This window comes from Gekko japonicus, unplaced genomic scaffold, assembly GCF_001447785.1.
Source record: "Gekko japonicus isolate JY-2015 unplaced genomic scaffold, Gekko_japonicus_V1.1 scaffold96, whole genome shotgun sequence".
In the NCBI taxonomy this organism is placed as follows: domain Eukaryota; kingdom Metazoa; phylum Chordata; class Lepidosauria; order Squamata; family Gekkonidae; genus Gekko; species Gekko japonicus.
In genome coordinates, this window is record NW_015168048.1 from 734,513 (window position 1) to 752,024 (window position 17,512).

The following is a 17,512-nucleotide window of genomic DNA, read 5'->3' on the forward strand; positions in this document are numbered from 1 at the left end:
GAGTTTATCGTGTTTTTTGACTTGCTTCCAAATTACAGATAGTATCTTTAGTTATGCTGACTAAAAACAGAGGTTCTCTTATTGTCATGAACATTTTAAAGATTTTGGATCTTTGCAGCCATCATTGAGTACTTAACACACATTCTTTCTTTATGAACAATCGGCTTATGATATTTGGGTGTTTTGAATTTTAAAGTTTGCAGTTCCTAAACATTTTGGCATACCTGACTGTGCTTTTTCAAGCCCCTCTTCTTCTTTTTTAAAAGGTATTTAACACAGTTCCAGACACACAGCAGTCGAATTCACAGCTGCTTTTGTCTCGAAAGAGAAGTACAGATTCAAAGCCTCCTTCATGCAGTGAGAGGCCTTTAACTCTCTTTCACACAGTGCAGCCTAATGAGAAGCGTAAGTATCTTAATCCTCCATTTAGTATGTTTTGTTGTGACATTGTTTTACAGTGGCCCAGGGGCTCAGTTCTCACATGATTAATGACGTTGAGAAGGATGCAAGTTCAGAAGAGCAGAGCATGAAGGATCTAAGATGTCCCAGTCTCTCTCTGTTCCCTCAATGTTTAAAACAATTGATCTAACTAGCCATGCTCCATTTCCCCCTAATTTCCGCCTACAGATGAATACTTTGCCAAAGGTGAAGTAGTAGTAGTTTAACACCCTTGTCACTTCCTTGTACTGATAAATTTCATCTATTATTTGGCTAATTCAGCTCTCTTGACTGCCTTGAGAACTAGAACAGATGAAAAGACAGCTATTTTAATGAGCAAATGAAATTTGTGTTTGGTTAGAAATGTGAAATCTTGACATCAAAGCAATTAACATTGTCAGTGTAGTGTTCATCTGGGTTTTTATGCTTTAAAAACCCAGATGAACAGTACAAAAGATGGCAGTCAAACATTCTTTGTTTCACTTACATTCTTCCACCATGGAACTCAGGAGTGATGTGCAGGTGTCCAGTCCAGGACCTGACCAGACCCACTTAGTTTCAGCAAGACTTCTGTATTATGTGCCTTCCATCTATTACTCCGCATAGCATCTTTTGTCCAGATTGTCCTTTCAAAGATTTATCACTCAGAAAGCTGCAAACTTAATGTCCCGTGGACCATTCATTAAGAAAATATTGTACAGAGAAAAATCCAGTGGTGTCCAGCATGGCAGCTGTTTTAACAGAGTGGTAGAAGTCATTCTTCCCTCCCATATCTGCCACCTATATATATAAAAGAAAGTCCCCTCACCATAAAATCAACGCCCAGGCCAAACCGCTGGACCTAGAGACACCAAGTTCGGGGAGAGCACTCCTACCATGGCGTAGGTGCTCCCTAAGGAGGGTTTTTTAGAAATTCGACACCTAAGTGGGTCAAAAGGGGGGAAATGTGCTCCCCCCATTGATTCCTATGTGGCTGTTAGGCAGCTGCCTCTCTGCACCCCCCTCTCTGATTGGTCAGCTGCAGAGCTCAGTGTTCTGAGGTAAAAAAAAAAACAGTTACAGGGGACTGCAGACAGCTAATGACAGTTGAGGAAATCAGGACTGGCCAAGAACCAACTGTGAGTTAAAGCAAAGCTGCTGGCCCAGCCTCTCTGATAGCTTCCAACACACTCCCCCCACCTCCTACACCTAACAGGTGGTTGTCTGTTGGGTGCAACCCCACCTCCACAGTGGCTTCTAATACTCCCCCCCTCCTACACTGGACAGGCAGCTGCCTTTCAGGTGTAGGAGAGGAGGTGTGATGGCTTCCAACACACTCTCCCCACCTCCTACACCTAACAGGTGGTTGTCTGTCAGGTGCAGCAGCGGTTGCAGGGTGCTTAAAGCCACAAGGGAGCCTGCCCCAGCAGTAATGCCTTAGTGATCCTGCTAGCCCTGTCTCCACAGTGGCTTGTAATACTCCTCCCCCCTCCCCATCCTACACTGGACAGGCGTAGGAGAGGAGGTGGGATTCTTACAGCCACCATGGAGGTTTGCTCAGCAGGATTGCCTTAGCACTGCTGCTGGCCCAGCCTCCCCGATGCCTTTAAATACAATCCCCCCAACGCCAGACAGGCCGGTGTTTATCAGGTTTCGGAGCAGGACTAAGGTATGAACGTTTATGGGGAGATAGTAAAGGACATTTCTAGGAGCCATTTCGATGCGTGCCTCCCTCATGAACCTGAAGAAATGTCCACCACATCACCACTCCCTCACAACAACTCCCCCTCACACCTCTCACCTCTTCCTGCCCCCAAGAAAGCTCCTGGCAAATGTCGAGCCAGATACACCAATGCTACAAAGAAGAGGCAACTTAGGAATGGGGCAAAGACACCCTGAGGTGCTCAGAACAACACAGTCTCCATATGAGCAAAACAATCCAGGAAAACAAGTAGAGAGGCCATCACTTTTGTGGAAGGTGGCAGGAGTTGACATAACAGACGACTGCTTCTTAAATGGACAGTTCTGTGTGGCCTGCTCCAGAGTGAGCTCACCAAGCAGCCTGGTGATCCTAGCACCTGAGGGAAGAACCACCAATGTGGTCTAGAGAGAGGTCCTTCAGTAGAGAGGGGGGAAAGTACATATTCCTCACTTCAGTTTTTACACTACAATCTTCTCCAATAGAATTCCTGCAACAAATGTCACATTTCAAACTTCACATCATCAGTATTATAAATGGATTTACGGAACTTAAATACTGTAGCAAAGGATGGGTATCAGGCTAGTATATAACATAAAGCAAGTGAAAGTTCTAGCTGATTTGTTAGCACTTCAAAATCTGTTAGTCTCTCCAGTTATTCTTCTCCGGACCAAACTGGACATGATACAGAGATTTTCCACATTTAAACAGAGTTTAAATTGAGACTGGAATGGCAGGGGAGGGGGGAGTTCAGCTTCCCCCTGCATCTCTTTTGCAATCTAAAACAGCCCAGCAGATCTCCTGTTTGCTACATGAAGCAATTTCAGGTAGCAAAACCAGTTTCAAGGAGACTTAACCTCTCCCTTTTCCTGCTATTTAATGGGAAAGAACTACCAGAAACTCTATTCATGGAACTTTCAGGGTTGCACCTGGTTTGGTTCTCTCACTCTTCCAATGAGCGCTCATTGTTTACACTCCAGTAAAGGAGATCAGACAGCTCTCCTTCCTTGTCCCTCTGTTTTCTTACACACAACCTGCCCCCCTTATCATTACACAACCAGAAAAAATGAAGTAAACACTTGTCTTTCTCCAGAGTCACTTTAATGTTGAAACACCTGTGCAAGCCTTACAAACTGAGTGGAATTTCAAATGCTAAGTCAGCAGGGTGTCTGAGCTAGTGAGGTAAACTCCGTCCACTGGCTACTCTTTTCATTTGGAACTAGGCTTGGTTATCTGTCCCCACACCCAAATAACTTGTATGTTAACCCAGACAAGCCCAGTTCTGAAACATGGGCTCACTTGTACTCCCAGTGACCACACTTGGGAGTACAATAGAGTCCAAACACCTCCTGCAACCTACTTTCATCCATAGTGAGGTCTGGCTGCAGTAATCCCTGCCTGTGCCTTGAATGTTACTGTTGCAGATTCTCATCTGCTGAGGATTCTAGGAAATTTACCTTTCTTTTAATATGGACACCTCCTGCCCTAGAAGCCACGTGTCCCATGCCTACTAGAACTTGGCTTGGAAAAAGCAGCCTTCAAGGTGCCAGGGAGGAAGGCACATCAGCCCAAATTGCAAACTTAGCCCAAGAACAATTTTGGAGGTAAATTGGCTCAATTTGAAATGCTACTGAGCATTAAGAGTCAGCCAAACTTGTTTTAGAAGTCAGAAAATTATAAACTTCAGCATCATCCCTAGTCTGGACATGTATGTAGGGCTCCCACCCTTTAATCAAACAGTAATTCATTGAAGAAAATCAAGCTTTTCCTTAATTGAAGAAAGTAAATCTTTTCATCTGCAGACAAGCAGACAGTTAGGCTTATAGATAATAGAAAAGGAACTGGTTAGTTTTATGTAAGAATGAAATAATGGGCATGCAAATTCTTTTAGTTCATTCACATTTTAAAATTAATTAAAAAACTGGTTAGAATTCTGTGGTCTGTTCTCTGCTTTTTGTTACCCTTAAATGAAACACTCCATTCTCTGAGAGTTTCTGCTAAGATTGTTCAATCTCATTTCAGATCAATGCTTTAAAAATGCATGCACTGGATTCATACTGGTTTGTTTGGTGGAAAGAACTGTTTTTCACAGCTTTGACTTGACAGGATATGCTGGAGAATTTTAAAAAAATTCCCTGCCACCTTGGCTCCAGTGCAGATTGGTGTCTTCTGTTACGTTTGTGCACTTTGCCATGTAAAGTTTTGTTCCTCAATCAGTAAACAAAAATAGGCAGATGGATAGTTTCTTCTTGGCTAATGTAGAATAGCATTTCTTTCTAAATCTGAACACACACACACCCATAGAATATTCCTATGCTGCATTCCAAAACATGTACACCTGTTCACAGATCAGTGTATCTACATTCAGTAAGACCAAACTCAGTCTCTTTAACCAATCTGAATGTTTGATAGTCTGCTATAAGAACAAAATTATTTCAGTTTCTAGCATATTGCCCATGTCTTGAAAAAGGATTGGAAGGTTGTCATAGTGTTTCTTTAGAAGAGCTTCCAGGTTTTTTTGGCAATATTGATAATTAATTTCCCACAGTAAATATAGACTGTATAAAATCCCAATGAAATAGACAGTTGTTGCCCTTGCTTTAATTTGCTGAACACTGAGTCACTGCACAGAAACACAAGATACTTAGGAGCATGACCAGCCCTTGTGCTGTTGTACTGTTGATATTTTAATTGGGGCTAAGGGTCCAACTGTTGCGGATCTATGTCTGTTCAGCAGACATAACATATATTAGACAGCAGGGCATTCTGGTATGGGTCTGGACCACATTTATTTACTTATTGGATTTTTATCCTGCTCTTCCCTGTGTGAAGGGCTCAGGGCAGCTTGCAACAGTTAAAACACAGATAAAACAATAAAACAATCTACAGTTATACAAAATTAATCTCACCACGATGGCCCATAAACCTAGGACCATGCTCCTATGGGTCTTTAAAAATGCCCAAGATTAACAATAGGTAGTGGGCAATTAACCCTAGTAATCGTTGAACATATCAGGTCAGGGGGTGGAGCAGGGGAGGCCAGAATAACAGGACACCCGTTGCCTCAACCAAAGGCCCAGCAGAACATCTCCATTTTACAGGTCCTGCAGAACTGAAGCAGATCCCACAGGGCCCTGATCTCACTCGGGAGAGTGTTCCACCAGGCCAGAGCCAGAGTCAAAAAGGCTTTGGTTAAAGCTACACTGGGGGGAGAGGTGTAACTTTCTCCTTACTGTGCCTCTTCCCAAATCAGAAATGTTTTAAACCACAGAACATTTAAGACACAGAAGGGCAATCTGTATTTTTCCCTCTTGGAGCCTATCTGCCCTCTCACCCCCTTCCCCAGCAGTTTCTTAGGGCCAAGTAACACATCAGTTATTCCAGTTATGGATCCCTAGTGCCATATGTAGTATTGCTCTGTGAGTGGAGCTTTTTCACCTAGTAATTACAACGATAAGTCTGTACCAAGTAGGGTTACCGGTCTCCAGGTGAAGCCTGTAGACCTCCCAGAATTATAGTTGATCTCCAGACTATAGAGATCAGTTCCCTTGCAGAAAAGGGCTGCTTTGGAGGGTGGACTCTATGGCATTATACCCCGCTAAGATCCCTCTCCAAACCCCACAATTCCCAATCTTTACCTCTAAATTGCCAGGAATTGCTCCAGCCAGAGTTGGCATCCCTAATACCCAAGACTTTAGATGAGCTAAAAAGAGAAATGTAACCTTGAACAATGTTCCTTTCTCAACACTGTAATCTTCCAACTAACTCTGTTAGACCATCTCAAAGAAATTCCATTGTACTTTCAGGTTTAGGCAGCTGACAGTAACTATAGCATTGGGCAATATGAAATTCTTTAACATTACAAAATACTTGATTGCATTTTAATGGTGTAGACTGGCTAGATGCATAGCAGCATTATCTTCCATCTCAGTTTTCTCTTAATATTCCTCACTTGTTGCTTCAAATAAATTCTTATGGTGCAAGTTGGGCAGAATATAGCCAACCCACGCAGAGAGAGAAATAGGCTTATCTGGAAATAGACCTTAGGTCATCACTGATACTATAGCTAAGAAGTTTTTCAAATCCAGTTTTAAGCACCAGGTCCAAGACCTGTACAGAGCTACCTTGAAATTTAAGAAATTGGTCATCACTGTTGATTTTTTTAAATGCTTAGGCAACTTGCTGCTGGTAAGGATTTTTCTACAGCTCCTCCATGCAAGCCCATAGCTGCCAGCACAAGGAACAAGAGATCTGATGGCCCAGCTCTTTCTTGGGAGATCTCTTAGAAAGCTAGAAATGGCTTTCAGTAAAAGGATATTACAATTGTTTTGATACATAGAAAAGCTATGGTCTTTTCTAGGGTGACTTTTCTAGGGTTAAAGGCAGATCCACACTTGCATTCCTATCAATGATATTATGCTTTTAACCTCAGCTCTAAAGCCAAATTGTGTTTTATGATAACATGTCAGAAGCCTTTTTTCCTTGAGGAGGCTTAATGATGACTTGACATTTCATAAGTAACACCGAAGAAGACTTACCTAACACTATTTAGGGAACAGGACTGCAATGAATCCTGAGAAATAGTTGTTCTCTGTTCATATGATACTCATTTACTGTATCAAAGAGGCCCAAAAAAGAGCATTGTTCAATTCCTGGATTGTAGTTCCTTCAGAACTGGTATTGCTTGTGATAGTAGGAAGACCAGTCACAGCGTACAGGACAAATTAAACTGAACCCAGTGTAAGAAGCGTGAAAATAATATCTGTATCATATGATATTTTAATGTTGGTTGCTTGGCAAGAAATATTTTTTAAGAAAAGGAAACTAATAACTGAGGTCAGTCTTCAGATGACTGACTGTCTAGACCTCAGTGGAAGCTACCAAGAGTGAAAAGGCTTATGGGTTGTAATGTTCATCTTCACAACCGAAAAAGAAAACAGCATGCTTACAGAGCAATCCTTTACAGAGTTAATCCAATCTAAATTGATTGATGTCATTGAAGTTGTGCTGGAGTAATTCTGCATTGAGTTGCACTGTTACTTTTTGAATTGGCAAAGAAGTCACTGTGGAGACTGTTTTAAAATAAAGATTTGACTTAAGAATCAAAGTCTTAATTTTGAATTAATTTCTGCGAAATGATTTGTAGGTATGGAGAATACCTCTTGGATGGGAGTGTGGAGTAGCATGTCAAAGGAAATTTTCTAAATAAATAATCAGAAAAGAATCCCAGCAAGAGACCAAATGTGAATTGTCTCGTGTACATGCAAGAGCTGTAGCTGAGAGAAGGGGGAAACAATTGGGCTAACAATGCAGGATTAAGATTTTAAAAAAATATATAATACAAATAATATTTTGACTTTAGCTTGAGAGAACTTCTTTTACATATAATATGATGTGTTCCCAGCTTCAGTGGCTAATAAATTCCAACATTCTATTTATTTATTAAAATATTTTATGCACCTTTCTACCCAATCAGAGTCCACCAAGCAGTGAACATTAAAAATATTAAAACAATTAAAATACAGTTACCATTATAAAACCATTCACTCAAAAACACATAAACTACACTGGAAGGAGGACCTATGACCCTTTTTGTGTGTATGCCAGACAAAACAGAAAAGTCTGTCTGTTGGCAAAAGACACTAGTAGAGATAGACAGAGAAAATCTCCCTTGGGAGGTAGTTCCAGAGTTCTACGAAAATTCATGGTAATGATTCTTTCTTCCAGAGGAGAACAGGAACAGTATCATCAATTCCAGCCTGGAATCAGTCATATCATCCAACATGAACAGTTTCCTCCGCTCCAACAGCACTCCTCAGTCTAATATGAACTCCAGTGACCCTGACCTAGAAGTGATTAAACCCAACAGGCCAAACTCACTGTAAGTAGAGTCCTAATAGCATGTCAGAAAATCTACTCAGCTAACCCACAGCCTATTTCTTAAGAAAAAGATGTTGCTTCCCTCAAAGAGTATTGAATCAACAATGTCATTTTTTAAAATCAGCATGTAGTCACAGGCGAAATGCCTTGCAAAACCTTCACTGTATTTTGGGCTGCTTTTTACCTCCTGAATAGAAGGGGTGTCTCTTGTGTCTTTATACTGCTTCTTGCTAGTTTGTGCTTGGTTCTTGTATTTAATGCTGGCTGCACAGAGGTGTTTCCCAGTTTCATTGACTCACAGATTTAAAGAAGAAAGGATTTCCTCTTTAGCTAATGCCTAAAACTGCTTTGCCACAGTTGGTCGCGCTAATGTGTGCATTCTTTCTGTTGTTTCTGCATTGGCAAAGTTCCAGTGAAACGATTAGTCCTAAATCTCAGGGGAATGATCCACTGGGAATTGTTCTTAATCTCCTGCAGCTGAGTTCTCACATGAGCAGCAGGCTTCTGTCAAGATGGAAAATTCCATCTTTTCCCCAGGCTATGTTGTGTTCTATAGCAGAATATATCCCAGCCCACCTGAGTTTCTTTTCTGGCTAGAATGGTCTGGAACCTGATGTTACAGAGGTTGTGCAGCTGCTGCCAGTAACATCAGCCCTGGTTCTGTTGCTCATATTTCCCCATAATATCTCAAATTGTAAGACACAGACATGTGATGTCATGAAGTTGTGAGATATTCCCACTCTTGCTCAACCTGGAACAAGGACTACTAAATTCACAACCTAATGGTATCACACTGTGCATATGTTACCAAGGGAAAAAGGAGTAGGAGATATCACACTGTGCATTTTGAGTTTGTATATGTTACCAAGGGAAAAAGGAGTAGGAGATGCAGGGCTTCTGCTCTGGACAGCAACCACATATACTTTGTGATGTCTAGTTCTGGTTCAGCAACAAAAAAGCTGCTTGTCAGGCATACAGTATTATTTATTATGCTGTGCTGCATAATAGCTCCAGAAATGGAAGAACGGAGCATGCTCAGTTGCTCCCATTACCGGAAAAGCCTGCCAGTGGCTGAAATTGACAAGTGGCTGTTTTTGTTGCTACACAGGGACTGCATGTCACTCATAAGGCAGTAGCTGGTTTATTTTTGTCAGGTGTTCATCCTGCGACCAAGTGTATTTCCCTTTCATAGATACCAAGTGGACAAAGGTGATGTTGCTGTCACTCAAACATTCTGGAAACATGAAAAGAGTACAAAAGGATATACTAAATGACTTATTAATTTCTTAGTTGCCAAACTCTCTACGCAGTTGTGTGTATATTTTTCATTTAACTATTCAGATCCTGGTTTTCATATAAACCATATCGTAGCTGGTGATTTCCATAGTATAAGAAACTCAGACTATGCAGGCTTAAAAAGTAACCAAGATTTTACCTCTCAACTTAAAGCTCTGTTTCCAGTCCTCCTCATAAGATCTTTATAGCACCAAGAGAGGAAAGTGTATAAAGTTTATCTCAGTGTTTGGCCACTGTGGAAATACCTGTTTACTTTTCTTGTTGAAATTTACTGAATATGAGATTTTAATGAAGTTTTCCGTTTCCTGTGAAGATGGTGGACATCCTTTCAATTAGGAAGAAAGTGGAGATCCTGGAACTTTTTGAGAGTCGAGGTGTCACAAACACTGATAAAAGATTTGGTCAAGCTCTATAGTTTACAAGATTTTCTCAGTCTAGAGTTTCCAAGGAGGAACAGTAAAGGTTACATCTTCTCCTGTCTTCCTGCATGTGTTTAGAACCCTGGCTTCTTGGGCTAGAACTGAAGAGTGTCCCTAGCTCAGACTGTAGCTCTTATTGTAATATAAATCACTTTCTTTATTGCCCCTTTTCTCCTCAATGAGGAACCAAACTGGCTTCCATCATTCTCCCCTCTTCCACTTTATTCTCACAAGAATCGTGTGAAGTACGTTAGCCTGGGAGAGAGTGACAGTCCCCAGATCATTCAGTGAGTAGTAGTACGGATTTATTCGGTCAGTGATCAGAACAAATAATAAAATTACAAGCTACAGACAAAAAAAACTCAAACAGAAAGGGTCAAGCATAATACCCAATTTACAGACACAATATCAAATTATATAAAATTTGCTAAAATTTAAATTCAGTACACATTATTTCCTGGCGGATTTTACAGGCCGCCACAAAAAAATGCACACAACAGATTGTAGTCTGAGGGTTGTCACCCATGAGGAACATCCTTAAAAATATCATAGTCGGAGCGGCCAGGAAATGTTCTAAGCAATGGAAAAATAATTTTAGGCAAATTTCCTGATAGAACCAACAATAAAGCAGAACATGTTCAATTGTTTCCACCTCAACGTCACCACAAGGGCAAATTCTCTCCTGCATGGGGATCTTTTTAAAACTCCCCTCTTACACCGCAGAAGGGAGAACTCGCCATCTAGCCAGAGAGAATGCCCTCCATTGTCCCAGAATCTCCAACAAGGAGCGATAGGGTGCTGGAGTGACAATATATCTAAGGTTTTCTGGAATCAGAAAATTTGGGACACTAGTAATATCTTCCTGTCACTCAATGTCCAACAGCCTTTGTTTTACCATTGCTAATGCTTGATCATGGTCCATTTCTAGGAACATTTGTATAGAACACCCTAGATTCAGCAGCTTATGATGTGCTGCCTTTACCCAAGAAGATTGTCAGATCCTGTGAGATATAATTGCCAAAAGATATAATTTTGTTTTTTGATAGTTAATTTCTAGCTGGTTCTCTTCACAATAATGGCTGAATTCCTTAAGCACTGCTAAGCAGGTTGTTGATATAAAAAATTAACAACAATAGCTCCAGAACACAACCTTTTTTCGCTCCTTTAGTTGTTATTATTGGATTGGAGAGATGTCCTTTCCCGTTGCATCTGAACTTGAAGGATGTATTGAAATATAAGGCTCGAATTAAATATAAAAGCCTATGATCTATGTTCGTGGCTTCTAATTTTCCCCATAAAAAACCTCAGAAATAGAGTCAAAGGCAGTTTTTAGGTCAATAAAAGCTGTGTATAATGAGACTGAACTATTAGTAAGCTTCCCTGGTAGAGGAGATTGAGATCTCTTTCTCCCACCACTATACCATGCTTGTTCTTTCAGAATAGGTGAGTGCTGGCAAAACACTAGTAACAGTGAAAATACAGTTTTGTACTATCTGGTCCATTATTAAAGAACCCAAATAGAATTTCTGAAGTGGATATAACAGGCAAGTCTATTTCAAATTATAAATACTTTTACCATAAGTCTTTCAGGTTTTATGTGTTTAATTTAGTCTGTTTGCTTATAATCACTGATTACCGTAAGGAATACAGTATATAGGTTATAAAGCATCATCAATTAACTGTCTGCTATAAGCATTGCTCAACTGAATAGTCCTCCTCCATGCAGGGAGCATGGATTTTTGCTGAATTCCCCCTTCCCAGCAGTCCCTACTTAACCCAGAAGGTTGATTCCTGGAGTTGCAGGCTCTGCATGAACAAATAGCTATGTTGCTACAATATGGCAGGGGGATGAATTCATCTCCCTCTTCTGCAAACACAGAGCTCCACTGGCAGAAGGTGGAAAAGTGGTGATTTTGCCCACACTTAACTGCAGCCTACCACCCTTTGTGCACACACAGGTTCCAGAGTTTTCTGCGGTCAGGAAGGATTTAATGGTAAAATAAATTTATGGACACATTTAAACAGCAGTTATCTAGGTGACATTTTCTAGTCGTTTTCATATAACTTCCTCTTAGAATAAGTTCATTCACTTGTTTGAAAACAAAGAACCATTAACACCTTCTGTAGACAATCAATAAGTACCAATAAGTGTGTTTTTAATAAACAATACCCTAGTGAAAAGTCATATTATTCATATGCTGCTGTCTCTTTCTTCTCAAGAGGCTGTTTGATCTGGCTTTGCTTCCTTGCAGTAGCGAAGGGTCTAGACAGTATTGTCATATAATAATTCCAATAAGACTGGTGGGGAGGGTTGTCCTGTGCTCCCACATGATTATGGCAATCTGGTTGCTTCTTTTTCAGCCAATAAAAGGTTGGAACACTGTTAACCTTAAAAAGTCCATGATCATTAACATTAGAATAAGGGTGCAACAAGGTAAGGAGAAAATGTTCTAAAAGAAAAAAAATCATCCTAGATCTACTCTGCTAGTGTCTACCATCCTCCTGGGTTCTGTATCACAAATCATTTGTCAAAGGCCTTTGTTTTCAGAAACTTTCTCCACAGAAAAGCAAATAATCTTCTTTTGATCTAGAAAAATTCATAACTGCATCCATGGATCTAATATCCTGCAATGTAACTCACTTGAAAAGGTTACCCCAGGAATGTTTAAAAACCTGGACCCTGGTGTACATGAAATTGTGAACCTGTTCTGCATTAATTTAGGTGAGTACCTGTGTTGGTCTGAAGCAATAGAACAAAGTCTGAGTCCAGTGGCACCTTTAAGACCAATAAAGTTTAATTCTGGGTATAAGCTTTATACCCAAAATTAAACTTTATACCCAGAATTAAACTTTGTTGGTCTTAAAGGTGCCGCTGGACTCAAACTTTGCATTGATTTAGTCAGCTTGCCAACTATAGCTCACTTGGGGGGGTAGGTTATGTTAACACCAAATGGATAATTTCTGCAAAACAAGGCCTTAAAGAAATACCACATCTCTACTAGGTGACAGGACCAATCTCTGTTGTTATATCAAAGGATGATGCAGGGTCCTTAAATGCAGTATTCAGTTTATGGCTTCTTTTAATTGCTTACCACCTTTTCATCAGGTGGTCCAGGGCAATGCATGGAACTTCATGAAATGCAGCTTGTTCCTCTGCTGTAATCAGCTTATCTTATGACAGACCTAATAACAGTTTTAAACTTCAGAAGAAACACCACTTACATTAATGAGATCATTTCTCTGATCCCATTCTTATGAATTTTTTATGAATTGGAACAATAGTGCTGGAATTCCAGTTTCTGGGGGTGCTGCTCATGACATTTATTTAAGCAAGCAGTTTGGTTGCAAGGAAAAGATGCTTTGGGGGCCAATGTGTGCTAAAGGAAAATATTTACTTATGGTTTTTTTAGTCCGTCTTTCTCACTGGGATTACACAGAGTGAGTCAATGCAATCAGCAGGATGGGACATTGAACAAACAATGAAATGGGATCTGGGTTGTAGAACCAACCAGAAACCCAAAAACAGAACTGAAGCAAAGCACAAGTGTTACCATGACACATTAATTGATGCAAAATTATGTTGTAGGATCCAACTTTTGGCAAACTATACACAGTATTAGAACAAATTTAGAGTCCAGTCGCACCTTTAAGACCAACAAAGGTTTATTCAAGGCATGAGGTTTTGTGTGCAAGGCACACTTTTTCAGATACATTGGAATGGCAGGTAAGGTTCAAACTTACAGCCAAAGAATGAACAGCAAATTAACATGTAACATGATGATGTTCAAGATACGCAAAGTGAAAACTAAATAACAATTTAGTTTGTTTAGTTGACCAACACAGCTGACCAACTGGATGTATACAAAGTAGTATAGACTGTAGTCCATAATGATTTGTGAATAATTTTGTACAATATTGTCTGCATAGAAAAACCCTCTTGAATAATTCAGTTTTGAATAGTTTGTGGAAAGCCAGGAGAGTGAGAGTCTTTCGGACCTCCTCAGGCAAGCCATTCCACAGCGTAGAAGGCACGTGTGTGGGCAGTAGTTGATGTTGCCCATTTGCAGGTTGGCACCTGCAGAAGGCCTTGCTAGGATAGGCAAAGCTGTCATTGTGGAGTGTAGAGGGAGAGACTGTCTTGCAGATTTGAGGGCCCAAGGTCATAAAAGTCTTTGTGTGTGATAGTCAATACTTTAAATTGAGCCCAGTAACTGATGGGCAGCCAGTGGAGTGACTGCAGAATGGGAGTAATATGCATGATTCATCTAGCTTCTGATAATAGCATTCCGCACCAACTGGAGTTTTTGAATTGATTTTGAGGGGAGACCAACATATAGTGTTATTGCAGTAGTCTAGTCTCGATGTCACTGTGGCATAAATCCAGGTGTCCAGATCAGCTGTATCAAGGTAAGGGGCCATTTTTCAAGTAAGGCTGAGTTGGAAGAAAGCCAATTTTGTAACTGCATTAACTTGCTTCACCAGCGGTAATGCTGGGACCAGTATAACCCGGAGGCTCTTAACTGAGTCAGCTGAACCCCATCAAAAGTGGGTGTATAATGTCTTTCAAGACCTCTGCCTTCCCAACCAGCATTACTTCCATCTTCCCAGGGTTTAGTTTCAATTTGTTCACTCTTAGCTGTTCACCACAGCAGCAGGCAGTGATTTAGGACCTCTACCACATCACCAGGAGATCTGGATGACATATATTTATTAGTTTACTAGGAATAATGCCTTTTGTTGAAATAAATACAACGTGCTCTAGAAAGAGCCTTTGGGCAATCAGTGTCAATTTTATCTGGTGACTTCAGCAGGGTACAATGACACAGAGTCCACCGTTTTCTCCAAGGGAACTGCCTTCTGAAGAGCACTTGTAAGAAGACCACTGAGTGATCTCCAGCCCTCACCTGGAGATTGGCAACAGTGGTTCCCCAGGAGGAAATGACTGGTTTGGAGGGTGGAGTCTATGGCATTGTACCTGTCTGAGGTCCTACCCCTCCTCAAACCCCACCCTCTCCAGGCTCCACCCCTCAAATCTCCAGAAATTTCCCAACCTGGAGGAGGCAACCCTATTTCCTTCCCAGCCAACCATCAACCTACCTTTATCTGCCCCTCTGACTTCAACTTTCTATCTCCTTCGCCCTTCCTGCAGTCTCTACTTAAGAAAAGAACAGTCTTTCTCCACAGTGGGGACCAAAGCAGCTCATATTCTCCTTGCCCCCTTTCGATCTGCACAGCAGCCCTGTGAGGTAGGTTTGACTGAAAGTCTGTGAGTGATCTGAAATCACCCAATCAGCTTCCACAGCAAGAATCTGTGTCTGGCAGACCCTGCCCTGAAGCACTAACTGCTACATCACACTGGCTGTCATAGGGGGCCACCTCAGCAGGGTATAATGATACAGAGTCCACCATTTTCTCCAGGGGAACTGATCTCTGCCACCTGGAGAGCAGTTGTAATTCTGAGTTATCTCCAGCCCTCATTTGGAGATTGGCAACAATTGTTCCCCATGAGGAACAGTACTGTCTTTCTCTGCAGTGGAGACCAAAGCAGCTAACATCATTCTCCTCTCCCCCTTTTGATCTGCACAACAACCCTGTGAGGTAGGTTAGGCTGAAAGTCTGTGACTGGTCTGCAATCACCCACTCAACTTCCACAGCAAGAACCTGGGTCTGGCAGACCCCACTCTGCTATGCCACACCAGCTGTCCTGGCTGAGAGCCAGTTTGGAGTAGTGGTTAAGACTCTAATTTGGGAGAACCGGGTTTGATTCCCCCCTTCTCTACATGCAGCTGCTGGTGTGACCTTGGGGCAGTCATAAGTTCTTTCAGAGCTGATCTCTCAAGGGCAGTTCTTGAGAGAGCTCTCTCAGTCCCACCTACCTCACAGGGTGTCTGTTGTGGGGAGGGGAAGGGAAAGGGATTGTAAGCCACTCTGAGACTCTTTCGGGTAGTGAAGGGTGGGGTATAAATCCAGTCGTCTCCTCCTCCTCCTCCTCCTCCTCTTCTTCTAAATATTTAATTTAAATATTAGAAAATAGAGGGGCTGCTGGAGTTAAACAGGAGCAAGCAGCCAGGCCTAGTTGTCATGCCAGCCAGGTGTCATCAAGTCACCCAGAGGGTGCTGCCAGGCCTTGGGTAGCCAGCCTCCAGGTGGAGCCTAAAGATCATCTGGTATCACAACTGAACTCCAGACAACAGATCTCTCTCCCCCTGGAGAAAATAACTGCTTTGAAGGGTGGACTCTATGGCATTCTATTCAGCTCCCCTCCCCAAACTTTACCTTCCATAGACGCCACCACAAAATCCCCAGGAGTTTCCTAACCTGTAGCTGGCAACCCTAGTCAGGACGGGCAGCATCTTCATCATTGTCAAAGGCCAAAATAGGCCTGGAAAAGTCCTCCCCCTCACCTTTTACTGACAGAACTAAGCTTAGTTGCTTAGCAACAGCCACTGGAGCAAAAGTGAGCCTAGCAGCAGGAGAAGGTGAAGCATCTTCATCAGGAGAGACAGCCATTTTGGCAGTTTATTCTGTCAGGGAATAGTGGCCAGGCTGGCAATGTGCGGGCGAGAGGAGCAGACCCAGCACGCAGCCAATGGTATATGAGTACTCTGGCGGTTGATTGGCCAATGGCTGATGGAGCGCACAGCACAGCCAAGGGGAGAGCTGGAAAGTGCAACAACTTTAGGCTTTTATATATATCAGATTATCTTTACTGTTTTTGCAACTGGAGTCATAAACAGCAAACCCTCATCCCATAATAAACCTTGTTCCACAGGAAAATGTGGAAAAAATTAAAGTTTGCTACTGCAAAAGTTGTCAAGTGATTTGACAACTGCTAGAAATTTAGCTGTGTGTCATCTGCCTGTTGATGGCAGTGAACCCCAGAGCTATGAATGATTTGGCCTAAGGGCTTTACATAAAGATTGAAGAGCATGGGAGATAGAACTGAACCCTGTGGCACTCCACAGGATAGATCCTGCACTTATGATAACTGGTTTTCAATGGTCAATTCTTTGGCTCCAGACCATGAGGTCTGAACTAGTCCAGCATACAACCCCTGATGCCTACTTCTTCCTCCAGGCACCTTAGCAAGATGGCATAGTCCACTGCAGTGTTCCCTCTAAGCTGAGTTAGTGTGAGCTAGCTCACAGTTCTTTAGCCTCTAGCTCACACATTTTTGTCTTCGCTCAGGAAGGATGGCTCCAGAGCAAACTAATTTATGCAGTAGCCAAATTGCTCAGTCACAACTTCAATGCCAGTAGCTCACAAAGTAGAATTTTTGCTCACAAGACTCCCCAGCTTAGAGGGAGCATTGGTCCACTGTGTCAAATGTGGCAGATAAATCCAGTAGGAGCAACAAGGAGGCCTGACCTTTGTCTACATTTAGATGGAGGCCATCAACTAAAGCCACCAGAGCCGTTTGCATCCTGTAGCCGTTTGCATCCTGAAACCAGACTGAAAAGTGTCTAGATCAAAAAGACCTGGAAGAAGTCTGCTGCTGCTCTGTCACTACTTAGGAAGGGCAGATTAGAGACAGGAAAATAATTAGCTACATCATTTTTCTATAAGGATTTTCTTTTGTAATAGCGGATGCATAACTTGCCAAGGGAAGGTGCCTTGAGTTAGTGATTGATTTAAATATGTAAAGGTGTTCATGATAGAAGGAAAGGGGACCCGCGATACTCGTGGGGGGGAGGAAGAAGAGCTCCATGCAGAGCAGGAGGAGGAGGAAGCAGCAGCAGCAGGTAAGCCTCCCCCCCCAGACACCGGCGGCACGGCCTGAATGGCTGCCAGCCACTGAGCC

General features: G+C 42.0%; 1 protein-coding gene across 1 annotated transcript in view; it reads left to right on the forward strand.

Moving 5' to 3' along the window:
• Positions 1 to 17,512, forward strand: part of ARHGAP26 (Rho GTPase activating protein 26) — a 456,611-nt gene that overhangs the window by 342,122 nt on the left and 96,977 nt on the right. The window contains exons 19-20 of the mRNA XM_015414327.1: positions 267 to 405; positions 7,844 to 7,997. Coding sequence (XP_015269813.1) covers positions 267 to 405; positions 7,844 to 7,997 — 293 coding nt within the window. The remainder of the gene's footprint in view (positions 1 to 266; positions 406 to 7,843; positions 7,998 to 17,512) is intronic.